General features: G+C 55.1%; 2 protein-coding genes across 2 annotated transcripts in view; both read left to right on the plus strand.

The window, feature by feature from the left end:
- The window catches only part of LOC115391097 (zinc finger protein 467-like), a 40,465-nt gene extending 36,602 nt beyond the window's left edge, over positions 1–3,863 (plus strand). The window contains exons 4-6 of the mRNA XM_030095201.1: positions 1,075–1,473; positions 1,947–2,004; positions 2,804–3,863. Coding sequence (XP_029951061.1) covers positions 1,075–1,473; positions 1,947–2,004; positions 2,804–3,432 — 1,086 coding nt within the window. The 3' untranslated portion in view covers positions 3,433–3,863. The remainder of the gene's footprint in view (positions 1–1,074; positions 1,474–1,946; positions 2,005–2,803) is intronic.
- A 2,254-nt stretch (positions 3,864–6,117) lies between these two features.
- On the plus strand, positions 6,118–20,425 carry LOC115391098 (actin cytoskeleton-regulatory complex protein pan1-like). The gene is made up of 5 exons (XM_030095202.1): positions 6,118–6,131; positions 7,291–7,652; positions 10,452–10,525; positions 13,803–13,914; positions 19,822–20,425. The coding sequence occupies exons 1-5, from the start codon at positions 6,118–6,120 to the stop codon at positions 20,403–20,405; spliced, it is 1,146 nt and encodes a 381-aa protein (XP_029951062.1). The 3' UTR covers positions 20,406–20,425.
- Positions 20,426–20,791: the final 366 nt, after the last annotated feature.

Raw genomic sequence — 20,791 nt, forward strand, 5'->3', positions numbered from 1 at the left:
CCTGAGGACCCGGTCTGGTCCGCCTGAGGACCCGGTCTGGTCCACCTGAGGACCCGGCCTGGTCCGCCTGAGGATCCAGTCCAGTCCAGGGACAGTGTGAAGCACAGGGACTGCCCAGGGGACAGGGAGGACGTGACATAGAGTCTTGTGGACAGCGGGCTTAGCTAGCAGGTCTTCCACCAATCGGTGAGCGGGCTTTCTCCTTCAGTCAGAGTCGAGGCCACAGCGCCTCTAGTGAGCAGCTGCTGGAACTGCAGGACGTCCCGCCGGTCCGTCCGCTGTCTGGACGGTTTGTCTTCAAACAGCTGACCGCCACCAGAGCCAGGGCTCTGTTCAGGTTTCTTTGTTCTGAAGAACGGGAAAACATGGGAGGGGTCCTGGGTCCCTGCCAGAGGCCAGCAGGGGCTTCTGGGAAATGGAAGCTTCAGAGCTCAGCTCTGCTTTTTGCAAATGATGTAGTCCTGTTAGCTTCATCAAACCCGGACCATCATGCACTGGGGCTGACTGTGAAGTAACAGGATGATCAGATCCTCCAGATCCGAGGTCCTGGTCCTGGACCAGAAGACGGTGGTCTGTCCTCTCCAGGAGACCCTGACCCAAGTGGAGGAGTTGAAGCATCTCTGGGCTGTCGGGTGGAGGAAGAGGGTGAGGAAGGAGGCTGACAGGAGGGTGGAGGAAGGGTGGAGGAGGCTGACAGGAGGTGGAGGAGGCTGCAGGAGGGTGGAGGAAGGGTGGAGGAGGCCTGACGGAGGGTGGAGGAAGGGTGGAGGAGCTGACAGGAGGGTGGGAGGAATGGTAGGAGGGTGGAGGAAGGGTGGAGGAGGCTGACAGGAGGGTGGAGGAAGGGTGGAGGAGGCTGACAGGAAGGGTGGAGGAGCAGGGTGGAGAGGTTTGGCAGGAAGGTGAGGAAGGGGGTGGAGGAGGCTGACAGGAGGGTGGGAGCAGCGTCGGTCGTTGTGGTGAAGACGGACTGAAAGAAGCTCTGGATTCACCTCCGGTCAGGAGCCCAGGACCAGACAGGGGAGGGGCTACACCACCAGGGGAGGGGTTACATCACCAGGGGGAGGAGCTACGTCACCAGGGGGAGGAGCTACGTCACCAGGGGGAGGAGCTGGGAGTAGAAACTCCTCCACATGGAGAGGAGCAGCTGAGGAGGCTCAGCTTCTGTTGAGGGTGGAGCCTCCCTGGACAGGCCCCGGGGAAGACCTGGACAGGATGGACGGAGCTGGAGGAAGAGTCCGGGGACGGGAAGGCTGGACATCTCCGCTGAGCCTGCTGGTCCCGGGTCAGCGGGGACCGTGGGGATTGGCCCGGTGCTGCCGCTCCACTAATCAGGACTCATTAAATCCACCTTGTGGGCTCACACCGGCCGCCGGGCTGCTCCAGTTCCGGTCATGTTCTGGCACCGCTGCAGAAGACTCCGCAGGAGTCCCAGATCAAGCTGAACAGAAGAACGTCGGTGCTGGAAGGAAGGTAGATAAAATGTGTTCAAAATAAAACATACTTCAGAATAAAAACGGGTGGGTTTTGCCTTATTTTTTAATTCTACTAGGAGAAATGTGATCTAATCAGGATGCACTTTAGACGAGTGAAGGATTTTGTATGAAGTCATGACAGGACAGTCGAACTCCAGACGTACTCACAGGTGGTGTTCAGTCTCGGCACGAGAAAGAACAGTTCATTCTAACCCCAGATCATTGACACTGCGTCCTCTGTTCACGTTTGTATGGATCACCAGATAATACAGTCAGACTTCATCTTCTTGAGTCTTCATGTGCCAAAGACAGGGTCATCTGAGCGTTGTGACGTTGGAGTGTGGACAGCCCCGACTGGGACTCAGTAGAACTACCCGGCTGGAGCCCGTCTGCTGGCCCTGCCCCCTTCAGGAGGGCCGATGTGGGTCTCATGGACCGGGTGTCTCCTGAACACCTCTGTCCTCTTTCCAGACTCTGCAGAGCGCCACAGGCCCGAGCAGACTGGACCAGAGAACGGGCCAGAACCAAGGTACCCACGCCGATGGAGGAGTCGGGCGTTCATCTGACGTTTACACAAACCCCAGCGCCCAGTCCGGAAACATGAGTCCAGTACAGAGGTGCAGAAAAGCCGTAATTCCAGGGAATTTCCAGGAGGGGGCGATGATGCTGGTTTCAAAAAGAGCCAGAGTCTCATTGGAACCCATTAGAACCCATTAGAACCCATTAGAACCCATTAGAACCCATTCAAAAAGCTGGATTTCACAGTGCAAATAAACCAAAAAACCGCCTGGTTCCAGACCAGGTTCTGGTCTCTGTCTCAGGTTCTTCTGGACCAGACTCTGATTCACATCAGTCATCTGTTGATTTGAATTCAGGGGTTAAAGTTTGGCTTAAATCAGCCAATCACAGCTCTCTGTCCATGTGATGCGGTCATGTGACAGGCTGGACCAATCACATGACACCTGGTTTACAGAGTCCAGACCTGCTGGAAGCTTCAGAACGTTAGCCCCGCCCACCTTTATAGACAGCCAATAAGAACGCTGTGGAGGACGTCACGTTAGCCCCGCCCACCTTTATAGACAGCCAATAAGAACGCTGTGGAGGACGTCATGTTAGCCCCGCCCAACTTCATATACAGCCAATGAGAACGCCTGGGGGGGGGACACTGCATTAGCTCCGCCCATCTTTTTGTACCGCCCATGGTTGACACCTCCAGGTGAAGCTGCTGTGGGTAGCCAGGTGAGGCTCCAGGCTGCAGTGAGCTGCACCCTTGTGGTCCACAGCGCCCCCTGGTGGCAGCCTTTCTAACGTCACTCTTTCCTCCTCAGGTGATCCCCGGCAGCCCCCCTGTTCCACCGTCAGCACGGCGCCGGGTTTTGGCTCCGAGGGTCCTCGGCAGCGCGGGCCCGTCGGGGCCGGATCGCCGCGGCCGGTCGACGGAGCGGCTCCTGGGCTCCGCCCGCCGCCGGGCGAGCCTCCGGGCGACGCCGAGTTTGAAGCGGTCGTCCAGTACGGCGGCTTCAGTGTGCTGCCCGTTGCCGTGGGAACGGCGGCCTCCCGACATCAGCGCCGGGAGCCTTCCGGGCACGGGGCGGGTCAGGACGAGCCGCCGCCACCCCCCCTTCCCCACGCCTGCACCTTCTGCTCGCGCCGCTACGCCCACCAGTGCCAGCTACGCATCCACGAGCGCGCGCACGCCGGCGAGAAGCCGCACCGCTGCGCGCAGTGCGGCAAGAGCTTCGGGCAGCTCTGCAGCCTGAAGCGCCACCTGGTGGTGCACACGGGGGAGCGGCCCTTCCCCTGCCCCCACTGCGGGAAGCAGTTCTCCACCGCCGCCAACCGCAAGGTGCACCAGAGCGTGCACACCGGCGAGCGCAGCTTCCACTGCGCCAAGTGCGGCAAGAACTTCTCCTTCCTCAGCAACCTGATCCGGCACCAGGCGCTGCACGCCCGGTAGAGGCTGCAGGGTCCGGGCGCCGCTCGGGGTTTACATGTTCTCCCTGTGCACGCCGCTCGGGGTTTACATGTTCTCCCTGTGCACGCCGCTCGGGGTTTACATGTCTCCCTGTGCACGCCGCTCGGGGTTTACATGTTCTCCCTGTGCACGCCGCTCGGGGTTTACATGTCTCCCTGTGCACGCCGCTCGGGGTTTACATGTCTCCCTGTGCACGCCGCTCGGGGTTTACATGTTCTCCCTGTGCACGCCGCTCGGGGTTTACATGTTCTCCCTGTGCACGCCGCTCGGGTTTACATGTTCTCCCTGTGCACGCCGCTCGGGGTTTACATGTTCTCTCAGAGTGAATGAGCTCAGAGTGACGTTTTTGTATTTAAAATTCTGACATTCGACTTTAATCTTGGAATTCTGGAAATAAAGAGTTTTTCACCCGACACGATCTTCATTCAGCTGAAGCTAGCATCACTTTAAACTGTCATGGAAGTTCGTCTGTTCTTGAAATGAAGACTTTTGGAGAAATGGAGTTTCTAAAAGGGATTCGTGTCTGCAGACGGAGGAGAGAAGGTCCTGCAGGGCGATGCTCTCTCTGGGATCTGCTGGGTCACCAAGGGGAGAAGGATCGTTTCTGCAGATTTAAAGCGTCACATCTTTACAGGATAAAGTCATCAGAGCTGTTCTATGGATCTGATCGACCATTCATTTTGTTTTCTACATGAGTGTTTTCCTGGTGTTCTGACTCTTCCTCCCTCAGACTGATCTTCTTCTCTCCCACAGTTTCAGATTGAACAATAAAAACCGTGTTTAAAGCTGGGCGGTGACACGCTGATGTTTGTCCAGGGGTCCAAGTAATAAGTAGGGAAACTGCTTTTCAAGTGCAGTAACTAAACCGCGTTCCAAATTATTATGCAAATGATATTTTTGTCTGATTCTCTGAACAGTTGATGTAAATGACAATCAGCATAATTTTCAAGTCATCAGCCGTCAAAATTTTATCCAAATGTTACTGAACAAACCTCCCAGTGAAAACTATTTTTCTCAGAAATAAAAAACTTAAAATGTAGTGATGTTAACCGTGACACCGAAGCTTCGAAGCATGTGTTGAAAAAATGAACCTCTTCTCACTGGAGCTTTGTATCGGAGCTTGATTCGTTTCCTGATAATCACGTGATCCGTGACGTCTGAAGCTTCATTCGCGCACACCCACGTGACGCTTCAGCTGCTGCTTCACAGGTTCAAAACGCGCTGCAGCTATTTGTGGGTTGTGGAGGCAGTTTGTGAGTGGAGAGAGAGTGAGAGACAGTGAATATAGATTTGATATGGAGCCTGTGGCAAAAAGAGGACGTTCTGAAGTTTGGGAACACTTTGATTTGATTTAATTTCACCCAACAATGGTGTTATGAGCAAACGTGTTATGCCTACATTTTGTTCATTGTTAATGTTAGACTTTGAAATATATTTGGGGTGGTTGGTTGCCAGTTGCAACAATATGTCATATGTAAAGTATTGTTTTGTCAGACCAAATCCCTTCTTTAAAAAACATCCCTCATTTGTAATTTATTTTTCTAGGTCCAGTGTTTAGTTTGTGGCCAGCATCTGCCAACGTCAATTCACTTCCACCATCTCTCATGCTACCTTAATAATTACTGTGTCTCAAATAAGTCAGCTTGCTGCTGACTTGTTATGTGAGACACAGCAAATGTACTGGTCACTTAAAACACATTCAGTCATACATATGAACACTCTGCTTTTTCATCCCCATCTTTATTCAAGTTGGCCTATGAACAATAGAAATGCTGACATCAAAATATTAGCTCTACTAGGTTTTAGTGATGTGGACATATCATTCAATAATTTAAAAAATGTAATTACTCAAACATCACATTCATTCATTCAGCTCTGACACATGACATGCTTTCCTTGACTTTCACCACCAGGGGTCCTTGTTGGGCTCTGATTTGAAAAGCTTTGAGTAATGAACCTTTTTTCGATACAATTGTGTTGAAAGCTTTGCTGCTTCAGAAAGCTTCAGATTGCCATCACTATTAAAATGCACTGTTCAAATTATTATGCACAACAGAGTTTCAAGACACTTTCTAGTTTGTAAAGAAGTGAACATTAGGAGGTCATCTTTACTGAAATCAAGCTGTTTCAATCAGAAACTTCTCAACAGGTCGAGTCAGTTTATCGCAGGACCTGATTGGACAGCAGCTCCATTCCTGCCTCCGCTGAGCTGTGAGGTCATGGAGTTTCTGCTTGGACGTCTGCAGGATGTCAGAGCAGCCTCCAGAGCTGAACTGTCCCCCCCCCAGAGCTTTGCTTGATGCTCCAGAGATCCTCAGTGGGACGGAGGACCTGGAGGAGGACCTGGAGGACCTGGAGGAGGACCTGGAGGAGGACCTGGAGGACCTGGAGGTGGTCCTGGAGGACCTGGAGGAGGACCTGGAGGACCTGGAGGTGGTCCTGGAGGACCTGGAGGAGGACCTGGAGGACCTGGAGGAGGACCTGGAGGAGGACCTGGAGGACCTGGAGGTGGTCCTGGAGGACCTGGAGGAGGACCTGGAGGACCTGGAGGACCTGGAGGAGGACCTGGAGGACCTGGAGGAGGACCTGGAGGACCTGGAGGAGGACCTGGAGGACCTGGAGGAGGACCTGGAGAACCTGGAGGAGGACCTGGAGGACGGGGCCACCATGAGCTCCAGCCAGTGAGCCCGAGGCCTTCCTGCAGCAGGAGATGCTGCCTTGTCCTGCATGCAGATGGTTTTGTTTCGGACAGCACGGTTCTTCTTTTGTACCGTGGCAGACAGCGGGCAGTCAGAACCTCAGCAGGCTCTGCAGAAGTCCTGTTCACACCCTCAGGGACCCCGCAGGGCCCGACCAGCTCTCGCCCCGTGATTCTGGTCCAAAACATGACTCCGCCCCCTCCTTGCTGGCGTGGCAGCCCAGTTGGGACACGGTGGCCAAATTCCGTCCACTGCTCTGTCCAGCTGGACCGTCCACTGCTCCGTCCAGCTGGACCGTCCACTGCTCCGTCCACTGCTCCGTCCAGCTGGACCGTCCACTGCTCCGTCCACTGCTCCGTCCAGCTGGACCGTCCAGGGCTGCACGGCGTTCTTCAGCGAACAAGACGATTTGAAAACGGGTCCTCGTGTGTTTGTGGGCCACTGCAGCCGCTCCTGCAGCCCAGCATCGGTCCGGGGTGTCCAATAGAAGGTTCATGCAGAACTGCAAGAGTGTGGAGGGTCCTACACCTGGATGTTGGCGGGACTCCAGAAGCTCCAGCAGCTTCAAATCCCCGTTAGCTGCTTTGTGATGGCATTTCGGCAGCTGCTCTCGTAATGCGGTGTGTTTGTCGGGCAGAATCCTGCCAGCACCGCACCGCTCGGCATCGCATGAAAACCCATGTGGAATAAATCCCAGCTACGCCACTGAAACCAACCAACCAACAAACCGACGTGATTCCATGACCTCCTGGCGGAGGTCATAAGAGGTCATAAGACTGACTTCAACCTCAATCAAGCCTGAAAACAACATGAACATGTGAAAGGTGTAAAGATCTCGTAAAGTTGTCAGACTGTCCTCACATTTATATCTTAGTTTGAAAATATTAGTCACAAAATGTCTCAAAACGCTGAAGGTGTTCAAAGTGTCAGAATACAGTAGGTCTCATTCTCAGGAGAGTCTTTAAACTTGGGTTCGGGTTCATACAGTGCGGACCCTGAGGAGCCTCTGAGGGGCCCCTGTCGGTCCCCTGACTCTATGTTTGACCCCGTTGTTTACCTGAGCTGAGCCGGAACACAGAGCTGCGGAGACGCAGCGGCGGGAAACCGCTCCGTGGCAGAAACAACACCGTGACGTCATCAGAGGGCGACGCCAGCAGCGGCTGGGAGCCACAACAGATCCGGCCGGCGGCGCGCGGCCCTGTCGACCCCGGAGCCCCGGAGCCCCGCACGGCCCGCACGGCCCCGCTGATGGCGGACCCCGGCGGCCTCCAGGCGCAGATCGCCCTCCATCATCGAGGCGCTTGGCCAACGCGGCGGCGGCGGAGATCTGCCAGCTCGTGGACGACGGCTACGCGGCGCTGCGCGCGCAGATGGAGCGCGAGCGGCAGAGGAGCGACGCGGAGAAGGACGCGCTGCGGCACAAGCTGCGCGAGATGGACGTCAAGGTGCGCAGCTACGAGCGCAAGATGCGCAGACGGATCCATCACTTCAGGCCGCCCGAAGGTAAACATGAAGAGCGCGGCCCGCGGCGGCCGTCCGGCAGGCAGGGAGCGGTCTAACAGGTGTCAGGAGGAAACCCGCTTCTCAGGGTCCTCCCACCTGGATCAGAATCAGCTCAGGAGAGGGAGGGGGACAGTCCACTGGACAGTAGTCCGTCGTCTCACCAGGACGTCCTGGTCCTGGTCCTGGTCCTGGTCCTGGTCCTGGTGCCCTCCCTGGTCGGGGTTTAGCTGATTGTGTGGAGGATGTTGAGGGGACCACCTTCATGAACCCTCGTCTGTTTACTGTTGCCATGGCGACGACACCCCAGCTCAAAGGGGTCCTTTCAGCCCGGATCACACGACGACCTCCGACCTCACCAGGTGGTGGAACGTCTGACACGCGGCTCCTGACAGCTAATGTCTCTTCACACGGCAGGCGTCTGGTGTGTGTGTGTGTGTGTGTGTGTGTGTGTGTGTGTGTGTGTGTGTGTGTGTGTGTGTGTGTGTGTGTGTGTGTGTGTGTGTGTAGCAGCACACACAGTGAGGACCAGAAGACAGCGGCTCTTCCTGCTGTGACCTCAGGGTTTGGCAGACCGGCTCTTTCTACAGGGCTTCTGAGAGACCAGACCTGAACCAGACCAGAACCAGATCACATGTAACAGAGACTAGAGTGGGACAGGTGTGAGACATGAAGGACGGTCAGTGGACTCTCTGGAACGTCTCTGTCCAGGTGAAGGCGTGGCGGTTGTGGCGGCGGTCCAGGGTTATGGGAGCAGAGCTGTCCATCTGTCCACAGAGCTGTCCCTGTCTCAGTCCGTCTGTCCACAGAGCTGTCCCTGTCTCAGTCCGTCCCTCTGTCCCTCTGTCTGTCCGTCTGTGGGTGAAAGTCCTGCTACTCTGCATTAAAGTTGTCAAAGCGCACAAAACATTCAGCGTTGAAGAAATGTCCCGTTCAGCTTGACGTTGGGAGTCCAGCGGGTTCCCGGTCGGACTCCACCACAGCCTGCCGTCCAGCGGAGCGAGGGCTTCGTGCCCTGAGCTCAGGCTGGCAGGCTCACTCAGGATGCCCCCCCAGTTCCACATCAGAACGAGTGACAGCCGTCCAGCTGTTTTCTTCCTCTGCTGAGCTTTGCAGCGGGACAGCAGAGCCAGCGTTCGTGTCGCGGTAGGAACCGAATCCCTTCGCGGTGTAAACGTCGCAGTGTAAAACCTGCTGTGTGATGGAGGCGCTTCTGAATGGCCGTTGTAGTCACTCAGCACGGCTCGTTGTTGTTCTTAAAGCAAACATAAGTCATTTGTGAGCACGTATAGTGCAGAAGAACGACAGAAGTAGTCAAATTCTTGCAAAAATAAAGTGGATATTGTAAACAGTACTTCAAGGCTTTCTGAAAGGCACGTGCAGAACCAGTGAGAAGGTTCTGGAATCCAGAACAGTGCAAAAGTTCCCCAACTTGAAATCCCCTCGTCTTAAAGGAGGTAAGAAGAAGGAGACATTGAGACAGCACTGCTTCAGGGGCGCAGAACGGAGAAAAGAGTCGGTGAGCGACTGAGCAACGAGACCCAGCACCTTTCAGACGGACCGGACCGGTTCCAGTTCTGCGTCGGTTCAGGGCAGCTGCTCCACCCTCCCTGGCTCCACTGCAGGCCGCGGGCACCAGGCGGTGTTGCCCCAGTGCTAAATGCCCTCTCTGGTGGGGCACTGGGGCAGGAGTGCCTGGAGCAGCCTCCACCTCTCCAGAGGGTCAGCTTCTCCGTCAGCCTCCACCTCTCTCCTCAGCCTCCACCTCTCTCCATCAGCCTCCACCTCTCTCCTCAGCCTCCACCTCTCCCGTCAGCCTCCACCTCTCCAGAGGGCCGGCGTCTCCGTCAGCCTCCACCCACTGCAGGGAGCTTTTTGTCTCCAAGGGCAGCTCTGGCAGAGGGAGCAGCGGGGATCCACGCTGGGTGGATCCAGGTTGAGTAGATCTGGGTTGAGTGGATCCAGGCTGAGTGGGTCCATGTTGACTGGATCCAGGTAGACCCAGGATGAGTGGATCTATGTAGGTCCAGGCTGAATAGATCCAGTTGGATCCAGGCTGTGTGGATCCAGGTAGACCCAGGCTGAATGGATGCAGTTGGGAGCCCCGCCCCGCCCAGCGGGGTGTCTCGGGGCTCCGCCCCCCCCCCGGTGTTCCAGATGAACTGGTGTCCCTGTTAACTGGTGACCAGCAGGTGTTGAACCTGAACCTTGTAGAGGTTCTGGTGACGCCAGTTCTCTACAGTCCAGTAAATTCATCAGTTCAGAGTCTTTAGTGAGTCTGATTCTAACATCTGCTGCTTCCAGCATGTTTACAGGAACCGTCACTGGTTACCACGGCAACCAGTTCATCCGTCACACCGGACGGCGGTCCGCTGGTAGTCTACCTCTGAGCTCTTTCAACACCCGGCTCCACCTCCTCCAGGGTTTGTTCTCTCCGGGTTTTATTAAAGTGTTTCTCAACCACCGCCCGGTTTTCTGCTGGTTTTTGACTCTCCTGCTTCCTGCTTCCTGCTTCCTGCTTCCTGCTTCCTGTCACGTCATCACGTCACTCTGTACCAGGGAACGCCTGGCAGAACCGGTAATCCCCGTTTGATCCGCTCGGCTGTCAGGTGGCGTTTATATGAGACACGGAGCGGGTTCTGGATCGGCGTAGACCAGCTGGACCGATGCGGTCCGAGTGAAGCGGATCTCAGTGTTTAGTTGACTCATTTACACTCGGCTCTCCTCCAGTCTGACGTTACGGCCGTGGAAACCTGCTGCCGGTCCCACTCAGCCCTCACCAAACCCGTCTGTTGTTTCCAGGAGCTGAAGACCGTCTGCCCCCTGCTGGGCCCCCCCCCCCTGCTGGACACAAAGCCTTCCTCCACCCTCAGCAGGTAACACACACACACACACACACACACACACACACAGAATTACCGCATTGGCCTGAATACAGGACGACTCTGATTATAAAACGACTATTTTTCAGATATCATTTTGGGAAAATAAAAACATGTTGAAGACAATCAGGTTCCTCATGAAATAACTTTTATTGTACAAGACGTCCGTCCGGCCGACTCCACCCGTTCTGTGATTCTGTGCTTGGTATGAAGAACGCCAAAACGACTGGCTTCAGATTGTTACCGTTTATTTAAGTACAGCCAGATGTGATGCTCAGCTGGACCTCACAGGGAAAGATCCGCAGGATTTCACCCCGAAAGGATCCTGATGGTTCAGAGACGGAGCTTTAGTCCATGTTCTCCTGGGCGGGGCCCGACAGAGAGGCTGGACTTTTGATGTCAGCTGCCGACCGAGAGCTGACATCCTGATCCATGGCGCGTCGCTGTCATCTCAGGTGGACTTTGTTCTGCTTCTTCATTTCATGGCTGAAATAACTCGATATTTTGGCCGTAGTTTGTTGTAGAAAGTAACGCCAGGAAGGCACTGGAGGTGGAAGCGCCGGCGCTTGGCTGTTGGTATTGGAGGTATCTGCTGCCTGCTCCGCCTGGTCACATCGGCTGCTCTCAGCTGGATCCGGCTGCTCTCGGCTGGATCCGGCTGCTCTCGGCTGGATCCAGCTGGATCCGGCTGCTCTCGGCTGGATTCAGCTGGATCCGGCTGCTCTCGGCTGGATCCAGCTGGATCCGGCTGCTCTCGGCTGGATCCAGCTGGATCCGCTGCTCTCGGCTGGATCCAGCTGGATCCGGCTGCTCTCGGCTGGATCCCGCTGCTCTCGGCTGGATCCAGCTGGATCCGGCTGCTCTCGGCTGGATCCAGCTGGATCCGGCTGCTCTCGGCTGGATCCAGCTGGATCCTGCTGCTCTCGGCTGGATCCAGCTGGATCTGGCTGCTCTCGGCTGGGTCCCCCTGGATCCCGCTGCTCTCGGTTTTCCTCTGTCTCGCTGTGTGTTCTGGTGACCTGTGGAGAGACTTTTTCTCCTCCTGTCCTCTTTTTTCTGAATCACGTGAATCTCTGTCGCTGAGTGTGTGTGTGTGTGTGTGTGTGTGTGTGTGTGTGTGTGTGCGTACGTGTGTGTCCACATCTCTTGTGATTAGACCCAGTGACAGACGGACAGCAACACCGTAACTAATCGTCATTTAATTTATTTTATTTTGAAAACTGAGCGGATTCTCTTGCCTTTTCTGTTTCCGACTTCCTGTCTGGTCCGATCTGCTGGATCCAGCTTGACAATTGGCGCTCTTGGCGCTCTTGGTGCTCTCGGCGCTCTCGGCGCTCGCGGCTCACGTGAAAAATAGAACGAAGCGGAGCGGGCGCTGCAGAGCGCGAGCGGCGCCGCCCTGCGTGTTGTGTGCGGCAGGCAGAAAGGTGAACATGGAGGCCATCAGAAACTCCGTGCACGGCGCTTCCGCCCTCAGTGCGTTCCCCTGTACGGCACTCGCTGCAGCTGCAGCTGACTACCCCCCCCACAGTGACCACACACACAAACACTAGTTTGCAGCGGCGCGTCTCGTGTGAGGACAGCATGTGGAGCGGCCTTTATGCAGGAAAACTTAAGTTTTCGTGTAAAAAAAGTAACATTATTTTAATTTAACTTGACCTTCTGGGGGGGCGGGGCGCCCCCCTAATATAATGGCAGGGGAAACACTGGGACATCTTAGACCCTTGGTGCAGGTGTCTCAGGAACAAGTGTCACAGTGACCTGATGCGCCGCCAGTTCAGCTGCTCCAAGAATACAGCTGCAGAAACACTGGCATCAAACTCATTTGTAAACATGGACAGGATGAGCAGCGAGCCGAGCTCGGTCCTGGTTTACCGAGGTCCCGGCTGAAGCCGATTGTCCGGCGTCCTCCCAGGTCTGAGACATGGTCCTCAGGTCTCCCGGGTTCAGATTCTGGTCTTCAGCTGAGCGGCCAGCAGTCTTCATGGAGTGTTTTTACCTGCTGGATCTGCTCAGAGTCTTCCAACATCTCTATAAGCCCCGCGGCCCTGCAGCCCTCTGCTGCTCTGCTGCTCTGCTGCTCTGCTGCTGCTCTGCTGCTCTGCTGCTCTGCTGCTGCTCTGCTGCTGCTCTGCTGCTCTGCTGCTCTGCTGCTCTGCTGCTGCTCTGTTGCTGCTGCTCTGCTGCTGCTCTGCTGCTCTGCTGCTGCTCTGCTGCTGCTCTGCTGCTCTGCTGCTCTGCTGCTGCTGCTCTGCTGCTGCTCTGCTGCTGCTGCTCTGCTGCTGCTCTGCTGCTCTGCTGCTCTGCTGCTCTGCTGCTGCTCTGCTGCTCTGCTGCTGCTCTGCTGCTGCTGCTCTGCTGCTGCTGCTCTGCTGCTGCTCTGCTGCTCTGCTGCTGCTCTGCTGCTGCTGCTCTGCTGCTGCTCTGCTGCTGCTGCTCTGCTGCTGCTCTGCTGCTCTGCTGCTGCTCTGCTGCTGCTGCTCTGCTGCTGCTGCTCTGCTGCTGCTCTGCTGCTTCTTCTGCTGCTTCTGCTGCTGCTTCTGCTGCTGCTTCTGCTGCTGCTTCTGCTGCTGCTTCTGCTGCTGCTTCTGCTGCTGCTGCTCTGCTGCTGCTCTGCTGCTGCTGCTCTGCTGCTGCTCTGCTGCTGCTCTGCTGCTCTGCTGCTGCTCTGCTGCTGCTCTGCTGCTGCTCTGCTGCTCTGCTGCTGCTCTGCTGCTCTGCTGCTCTGCTGCGCTGCTGCTCTGCTGCTCTGCTGCTCTGCTGCTCTGCTGCTCTGCTGCTGCTGCTCTGCTGCTCTGCTGCTCCCTCCGACCCTCTGCTCTGCCCCCCGGGCCCTCACTCTGCCAGTGAGTGAGGCGGTCCGCTGGCGGCGGTCTGCTGCTGGTCCACCACCCAGCTGTTGAACAGCTGCTGAGCGCTCTGCCTCCATCTCTCCTCCAGGGTTTGTTCTCTGAGTTTTTATTAAAAGTGTTTCTCAGGTTCTTCTGCTGATTTTTGACTTTCCTGCTTCCTGCTTCCTGCTTCCTGTCACGTCGTCACGTCCCTCCGTACCAGGGAACGCCTGGCAGAACCAGGAACAGTCCGCTCCGCTGTCAGCAGCTGTTTATGTGAGACGCTGAGCAGATGCATGATGGGTGTAGACCACCTGTACAGTCGGATCTGAACTAGATCCTGGTCTGAGGGAAGCGGATCACCTGCGGTCCGTCAGCAGGGGGATCTCTGGACCGTGGAAACGTGCCGACTGAGGATGTCTCTCACCGTCTCCCGGCAGGAGGACGCCAAATCACTGCTGCTGGTCAAGCAGGAGGAGGAGGACCGGGACGAGTGCAACCTGGACCTGAAGGTGGAGGTCAACATCCGAGCCGAGTGCGGCCTGTCCACAGGTAGACCCGGTTCCACAGGTAGACCTGGTTCCACAGGTAGACCTGGTTCCACAGGTAGACCCGGTGCAGGGAGGACTCCACCCTGACAGCTGGTTTCTGAAGCGCTGAGCAGCGTTCCCTCTGAGGAAGCAGCTCTTCGTCAAATCAACCAAGAAACCCAGAACGCGTCACATCCCTCAGGAAGTCCCTTTTCCATGTCGTGGAGGCCCAGGGCCCCCCCACCCTAACTGCAGGACCCCCACAAATGTGTGGGTGGGGGTCCTGCCGGTCCCCGAGGGGTCCCAAATTTTACGGTGGAAATTGACCCAACCGACCCTCAGGACACCTAAAGCTCATCAACCCGGATCAACGCTAGAGAGCGGGGGCCGATTCATGAAGTCAAACATTTATAGAGGTCCTGGAGAGATGACACCCCACCACACCTGTCAGGGACCTCCCCAGCTGTCATTTGAAGTCAATCCCAGTCCTCTGGCTCCTTCCTGGGCCGAGTTATAGCAGATTCCAGGTGCGGTCATAGCTTGACCGAATCTGGAATCCCCTTCCAGATTGCGTCCTTGACCCTTAAACGTGGAGTTAGACACTTGCAAGCACCACCATTGCACTGCTGAGGCCCTCAGCTATCATCTGAAGTCCATCCCAGCCCTCCAGCTCCTTCCTGAGAGGAGTTATCATTGCTTGACCGAATCTGGAATCCCCTTCCAGATTGCGTCTTTGACCCTTAAACGTGGAGTTAGACACTTGCAAGCACCACCATTGCACTGCTGAGGCCCTCAGCTGTCATTTGAAGCCAATCCCAGTCCTCTAGCTCCTTCCTGGGCAGAGTTATAGCAGATTCCAGAAGCGGTCATAGCTTGACCGAATCTGGAATCCCCTTCCAGATTGCGTCTTTGACCCTTAAACGTGGAGTTAGACACTTGCAAGCACCACCATTGCACTGCTGAGGCCCTCAGCTATCATCTGAAGTCCATCCCAGCCCTCTAGCTCCTTCCTGAGAGGAGTTATCATTGCTTGACCGAATCTGGAATCCCCTTCCAGAATGCATCCTTGACCCTTAAAATTGCAGGTAGACACTTGAAACCACCACCATTGCACTGCTGAGGCCCTCAGCTATCATCTGAAGTCCATCCCAGTCCTCTAGCTCCTTCCTGAGTAGTGTTACAGAGGTTTCCAGGGTCAGTCATTGGCTGACTAAATGTGGAATCCCATTCCGGATCTGGAATCCCATTCCAGATTGCGTCTTTGAAGCTCAAAGTGTTTGGATCAGCCCAAAAACACTCAAAACAGACAGTCACCCCCCCGAGAGATACGTGTGCGGGGTCGTTGCCAGTCCCCGAGGGGTCCCAAATTTCATGGTGGAAATTGACCGAACTGACCCTCAGGACACCCAAGGCTCATCCCCACCGATCCAACCACATAGACTATGGGCTGATTCATGAGGTCAAATTTTTATCCAGGGGGTAGAGAGATGACATCACAACACACCTGTCAGGGACCACCCCCCCCCCCCCCCCCCCCCCCCCCCCCCCCCCGCTATCATCTGAAGTCAATCCCAGCCCTCTAGCTCCTTCCTGAGCAGAGTTAGAGCAGATTCCATATTCGGTCATTGCTTGACCAAATCTGGAATCCCCTTCCAGAATGTGCACTTGACCCTTAAAATTGCAGGTAGACACTTGAAACTGCCACCATTGTGCCACTGACGCTCTCAGCTATCATCTGAAGTCAATCCCAGCCCTCTAGCTCTTTCCTGTGCCAAGTTAGAGCATATTCCAGAAACTGTCATTGGTTGACAAAATCTGGAATCCCCTTCCAGAATGTGCACTTGACCCTTGAAATTGCAGGTAGACACTTGAAACCACCACCATTGCACTGCTGAGGCCCTCAGCTTTCATTTAAGGCCCATCCCACACCTCTAGCTCCTTCCTGAGAGGAGTTATAGCAGATTCCAGAATGTGTCATTGGTTGACAAAATCTGGAATTGCCTTCCAGAATGTGACATCGATTTTTTTAAAATTGCAGGTAGACACTTTAAACTACAACCATTGCACTGCTGAGGTCCTAAGCTGTCATTTGATGCCAATCTCAGCCCTCTAGCTCCTTCCTGAGATGAGTTAGAGCAGATTCCAGGATCTGTCATTGGTTGACATAATCTGGAATCCCCTTCCAGAAGCTACATTGAAGCTCTGAGTGCCTGGATCAGCCCAAAAACACCCAAAACAGACAGTCACCCCCCCCCCCGAGAGATACGTGTGCGGGGTCGTTGCCAGTCCCCGAAGGGTCCCAAATTTCATGGTGGAAATTGACCGAACCGACCCTCAGGGCACCCAGGGCTCATCCCCACGGATGCAAACATATACATTTTGGGGTGATTCATGAGGTCAAATTTTTCTGCTAGGGTTACAGAGACAACACCACAACACACCTGTCAGGGACCCCCGAGAGAGACACATATCAAACTTTCATAACCCTAGCCCTAATTGTCTGCGAGCTAGGGTTAGATGACCTTTGACCCCGAGGGTTAGGAGGGTCCCAGAGGGCTGAAACTTCACACAGCGGATGTCCTGGCACCCCCGATGAACATACCCGAGTTTTGTGCCGATCGGTCAAAGTGTGAATTTTGACCCCTGGGAGAGCTTGCAAACCCCTGAGACTCAGTAGGGCATCAGCCTCCCAATCCAACCATATAGATTATACACTGATTCATGAGGTCAAATTTTTCTGCGAGGGTTACAGAAATGACACCACAACACACTGTCAGGCACCCCCCAGGGAGACACATATCAAATTTTCATAACCCTAACCCTAATCGTTTGGGAACTAGGGTTAGATCACCTTTGACCCCTCGGGTTAGGAGGGTCATTATCCCAGCCCCCCCTCCATACAAAGCTTAAAAAACAAATACAAGTTCCAAACGTGAAAAATTCATAGCACTGAGTGGCCGAGTGGTCTAATGCTATGGTTTGCAACCAGTAGGTTGTGGGATCAAACCGCACGGGGGACATGCTTATTGTGGTGAATCTTGAGCAGTGGAAATTTAGTGTTACTGAGGCTGTGTTTTTTTAAACTAACTTACACTAACCCAGCAGATTCCAGAATCTGTCATTGGATGACGAAATCTGGAATCCCCTTCCAGAAAGTGTCATTGTCCCTTAAATGTGGAGTTATACACTTGAAAGTAACACCATTACACTTTTATTCCAGAAGGAGACATTGAAACCCTAAGTGTTTGATCAGCCAAAACACCCAAAAACACCCAAAACCGACAGCCACCCCCTCAAGAGATATGTGTGCGGTGTTGTTGCCCCTCCCTGAGGGGTCCCAAATTTCATGTCGGAAATTGACCCCCCCAACCCCCAGGACACCCAAGGCTCATCCCCCTGGATCCAACCATATAGACTGGGGGCTGATTCCTGAGGTCAAATTTTTATTCAGGAGGTAGAGAGATGACACCACAACACACCTGTCAGGGACCCCCCAGGGAGACATATATCAAACTTTCATAACCCTAGCCCTAATTGTTTGGAAACTAGGGTTAAATGACCTCTGACCCCTAGGGTTAGGAGGGTCATCCTCCCGGCCCCTCCCCTTCCACACAAAATTTAAAAAATAAGTACAAGTTCTAAATGCAAATTTTCATGGCACTGAGTGGCTGAGTGGTCTAATGCTATGGCTTTCAACCCAGCTTTTGTGGGATCAAATCCCACGGGGAACATGCTTATGGTGGTGAGCGTCAAAGTTTTTCTTTAGGGGTCAGAGAGATGTCATCACAACATACCTGATTTTTGGGCTGTAGGGTTACAGAGTTAGGGTGTAGGGTTACAGAGTTAGGGTTACACATAGAGTTGACCATAAAACCCTTAACATTGAAGTTAGACACTTGAAACTACCACCATTACACTCGTAGGGCCCTCAGCTTTCATTTGAAGCCAATCCCACACTTTTACCTCCTTCCTGAGAGGAGTTATAGCAGAGGATTCCAGAATCGGTCATTGGATGACGAAATCTGGAATCCCCTTCCAGAATGTGCACTTGACCCTTAAACGTGGAGTTAGACACTTGAAACCACCACCATTACACTCGTAGGGCCCTCAGCTTTCATTTGAAGCCAATCCCACGCCTCTAGCTCCTTCCTGAGAGGAGTTATAGCAGAGGATTCCAGAATCGGTCATTGCATGACAAAATCTGGAATTCCCTTCCATAAAGTGTCATTGACCCTTAAACGTGGAATTAGACACTTGAATGTACCACCGTTACACTTGTAAGGCCCTCAGCTTTCATTTGAAGCCAATCCCACACTTCTACCTCCTTCCTGAGAGGAGTTACAGAGGATTCCAGAATGTGTCATTGGTTGACGAAATCTGGAATCCCTTTCCATAAAGTGTCATTGAAGCTGTAAGTGTTTGGATCAGCCCAAAAACACCCAAAACAGTCAGTCACCACCCCAACAGATGTGTGTTTGGGGGTGTTGCCACTCCCCAAGGGGTCCCAAAATTCATGGTGGAAATTGACCCAACTGACCCTCAGGACACATAACACTCATCCCCCTGTATCCCACCATACAGTCTATGGGCTGATTCATGAGGTGAAATTTTTATACAGGTTTAGAGAGATGACATCATACCACACCTGTCAGGGACCCCCCCAGCTTTCATTTGAAGTAAATCCCACACCTCCAGGTGTTTCCTGGGCTCAGTTACAGCACATTCCAGAATCGGTCATGGCTTGACCAAATCTGGAATCCCTATCCAAAATCCACAGTGTTGCAGTTAGACACTTGAAACTACTTCCATTGCACTGCTGAGGCCCTCAGCTTTCATTTGAAGTCATTGCCAGAGCTCTCGGTCCTTCCTGAGCTGAGTTGGAGCTCGTTTTCAGAATGAAGCAAACCGGAAACGGAATCTTCAGTTCTGGAAGAAAATTCCAGATTTGGTAGAAAGGTCCTAGGCACTCAGAAACGGTGGCCAAGGGAGCCCACATCCCCTAACTGTAGTTCAAACCAACTCCCAGCTCTCTAGCATGTTCCTACGGCTCACAGTGGTAGCATTTACCAATTGTGGAACTTTCTTCCAGAAAGTGTCAGACAAATTGCTCCCCCTGGTGGTAAAACGGTGGTACTGCAACAACAACAAAAAAAAGGTGCTAGAGGGTCAAAAGACACATCACAGGACTGTAAAAAATCCCCTGAATTCACCTAGACGGTCTGTTTTTCTCTAGGACCCATGGTTAGGGAAATAAATGCCAAATACACTTTCTGGTTAAGAATGGCAATACTTGATATGTGGTAGAGCTCGCCGAGGCGGTTCCAACGGTCCTACTCCCGGCGCTCAGAGACCAATTCAGGAATCCCCTAATTAGGGTTAGGATCGGGGTTAGAGGGGTTATAGGGGTTAGGGTTAGAGGGGTTAGGATCGGGGTTAGAGGGGTTAGGTTCGGGTTAGAGGGGTTCGGATCGGGGTTAGAGGGGTTAGTTTAGGGTTAGAGGGGTTAGGGTCGGGGTTAGGGTTAGAGGGGTTAGGGTTAGAGGGGTTAGGGTCGGGGTTATAGGGGTTATAGGGGTTAGGGTTGGGGTTAGAGGGGTTAGGATCAGGATTAGAGGGGTTAGGGTCGAGGTTAGAGGGGTTAGGGTCGGGGTTAGAGGGTTAGGATCGGGGTTAGAGGGGTTAGGGTTGGGGTTAGAGGGGTTAGGTTAGGGTTAGAGGGGTTGGGGTCGGGGTTAGAGGGGTTAGGTTAGGGTTAGAGGGGTTAGGGTTAGAGGGGTTAGGGTTGGGGTTAGAGGGGTTAGGGTCGGGGTTAGAGGGGTTAAGTTAGGGTCAGGAGGTTCGGGTCGGGGTTGTTTCAGGCTAACCTCAGCCTAAGCCATGGCGGTGGTGTGGCTTCTGGTGACGTTATCTCGGTTCTGTCTTGTCTCAGCTCTGGAACCCGGTGCAGAAGACCCGTCCACCGACTCTGTCTCGGACCCCAGCGTCTCCGTCTCGCAGCCGCCCCCCTCCCCCTCGGACTCCACGGTGGACCTCGCCGGAAGGCCTCGAGCCAAACGTCGAGCCTGCCAGCCGGTGTGCGGCAGCGCGGAGCCGCCGGGTCCCGACGGCGCGCCGAAGCCGGAGGTCCAGGATGACCATGCTCCGGGAGAAGGGGTCCACCCGTCGTCCCAGCCGCCGGCCCCCCCGGCCTCCGGCGAGCCCGGTCCGGAGCGCTTGGGCAGCCTGGGCCTGGACATGGCATGGATGCAGGAGCGCGTCAGCCATCTCGGCGCGGCGTACGCCGTGGCCCAGCTGGGCCTGGGGGGCGCCGAGGCCGGACACGCCCCCGCCTCCTTCCCCTCACAGGCGGCGGACGGTTTGGACGGCCCCCCGACCATGCTCTTCGCCGGCGGTTCTCACGAAATGGCTGCGTTCGCCGCCTCGTTCGACATGGCCGCCGTGACGGCCGCCGCCGCCCCCCCCTCCTCCCCCCCCCCCCCCCCGCCACCCCCGCCACCCCGCCGGCCGGCCTGAGGCGGCCCTACAGGAGCGCCGGCCCCACCAAGGAGCCCGTGGCGTGCGGCGCGTGCGGGCGCGTCTTCCCCGGCGCCGCCGCCCTGGAGCTGCACCGCCGGGTCCACACCGGCGAGCGGCCCTACGCCTGCCCGCACTGCGGCAAGGGCTTCGCCCAGCCCAACAACCTGCGCGTGCACCTCCTCATCCACACCGGCGAGCGGCGCTACCGCTGCACGCTGTGCGGCAAGAGCTTCATCTCGTCCAGCCACCTGAAGCGCCACCGCACCGTGCACACGCAGGAGAAGCCGTACAGCTGCTCGCGCTGCGGACAGGCCTTCAGCCAGATGTGCAGCGTGCGGCGACACCGGCAGCAGTCGCAGTGCGGCCTGTAGCGCCGCTCCGAC

The sequence above is a fragment of the Salarias fasciatus genome, chromosome 6 (assembly GCF_902148845.1).
Source record: "Salarias fasciatus chromosome 6, fSalaFa1.1, whole genome shotgun sequence".
Taxonomy (NCBI): domain Eukaryota; kingdom Metazoa; phylum Chordata; class Actinopteri; order Blenniiformes; family Blenniidae; genus Salarias; species Salarias fasciatus.

Bases quoted from the DNA above. Each gene is read 5' to 3' on its own strand.
- LOC115391098 (XM_030095202.1), top strand. The intron at 10,526-13,802 runs GTAACACACACA...GTCTCCCGGCAG, and splicing joins CCTTCCTCCACCCTCAGCAG to GAGGACGCCAAATCACTGCT. The intron at 13,915-19,821 runs GTAGACCCGGTT...GTCTTGTCTCAG, and splicing joins CGAGTGCGGCCTGTCCACAG to CTCTGGAACCCGGTGCAGAA.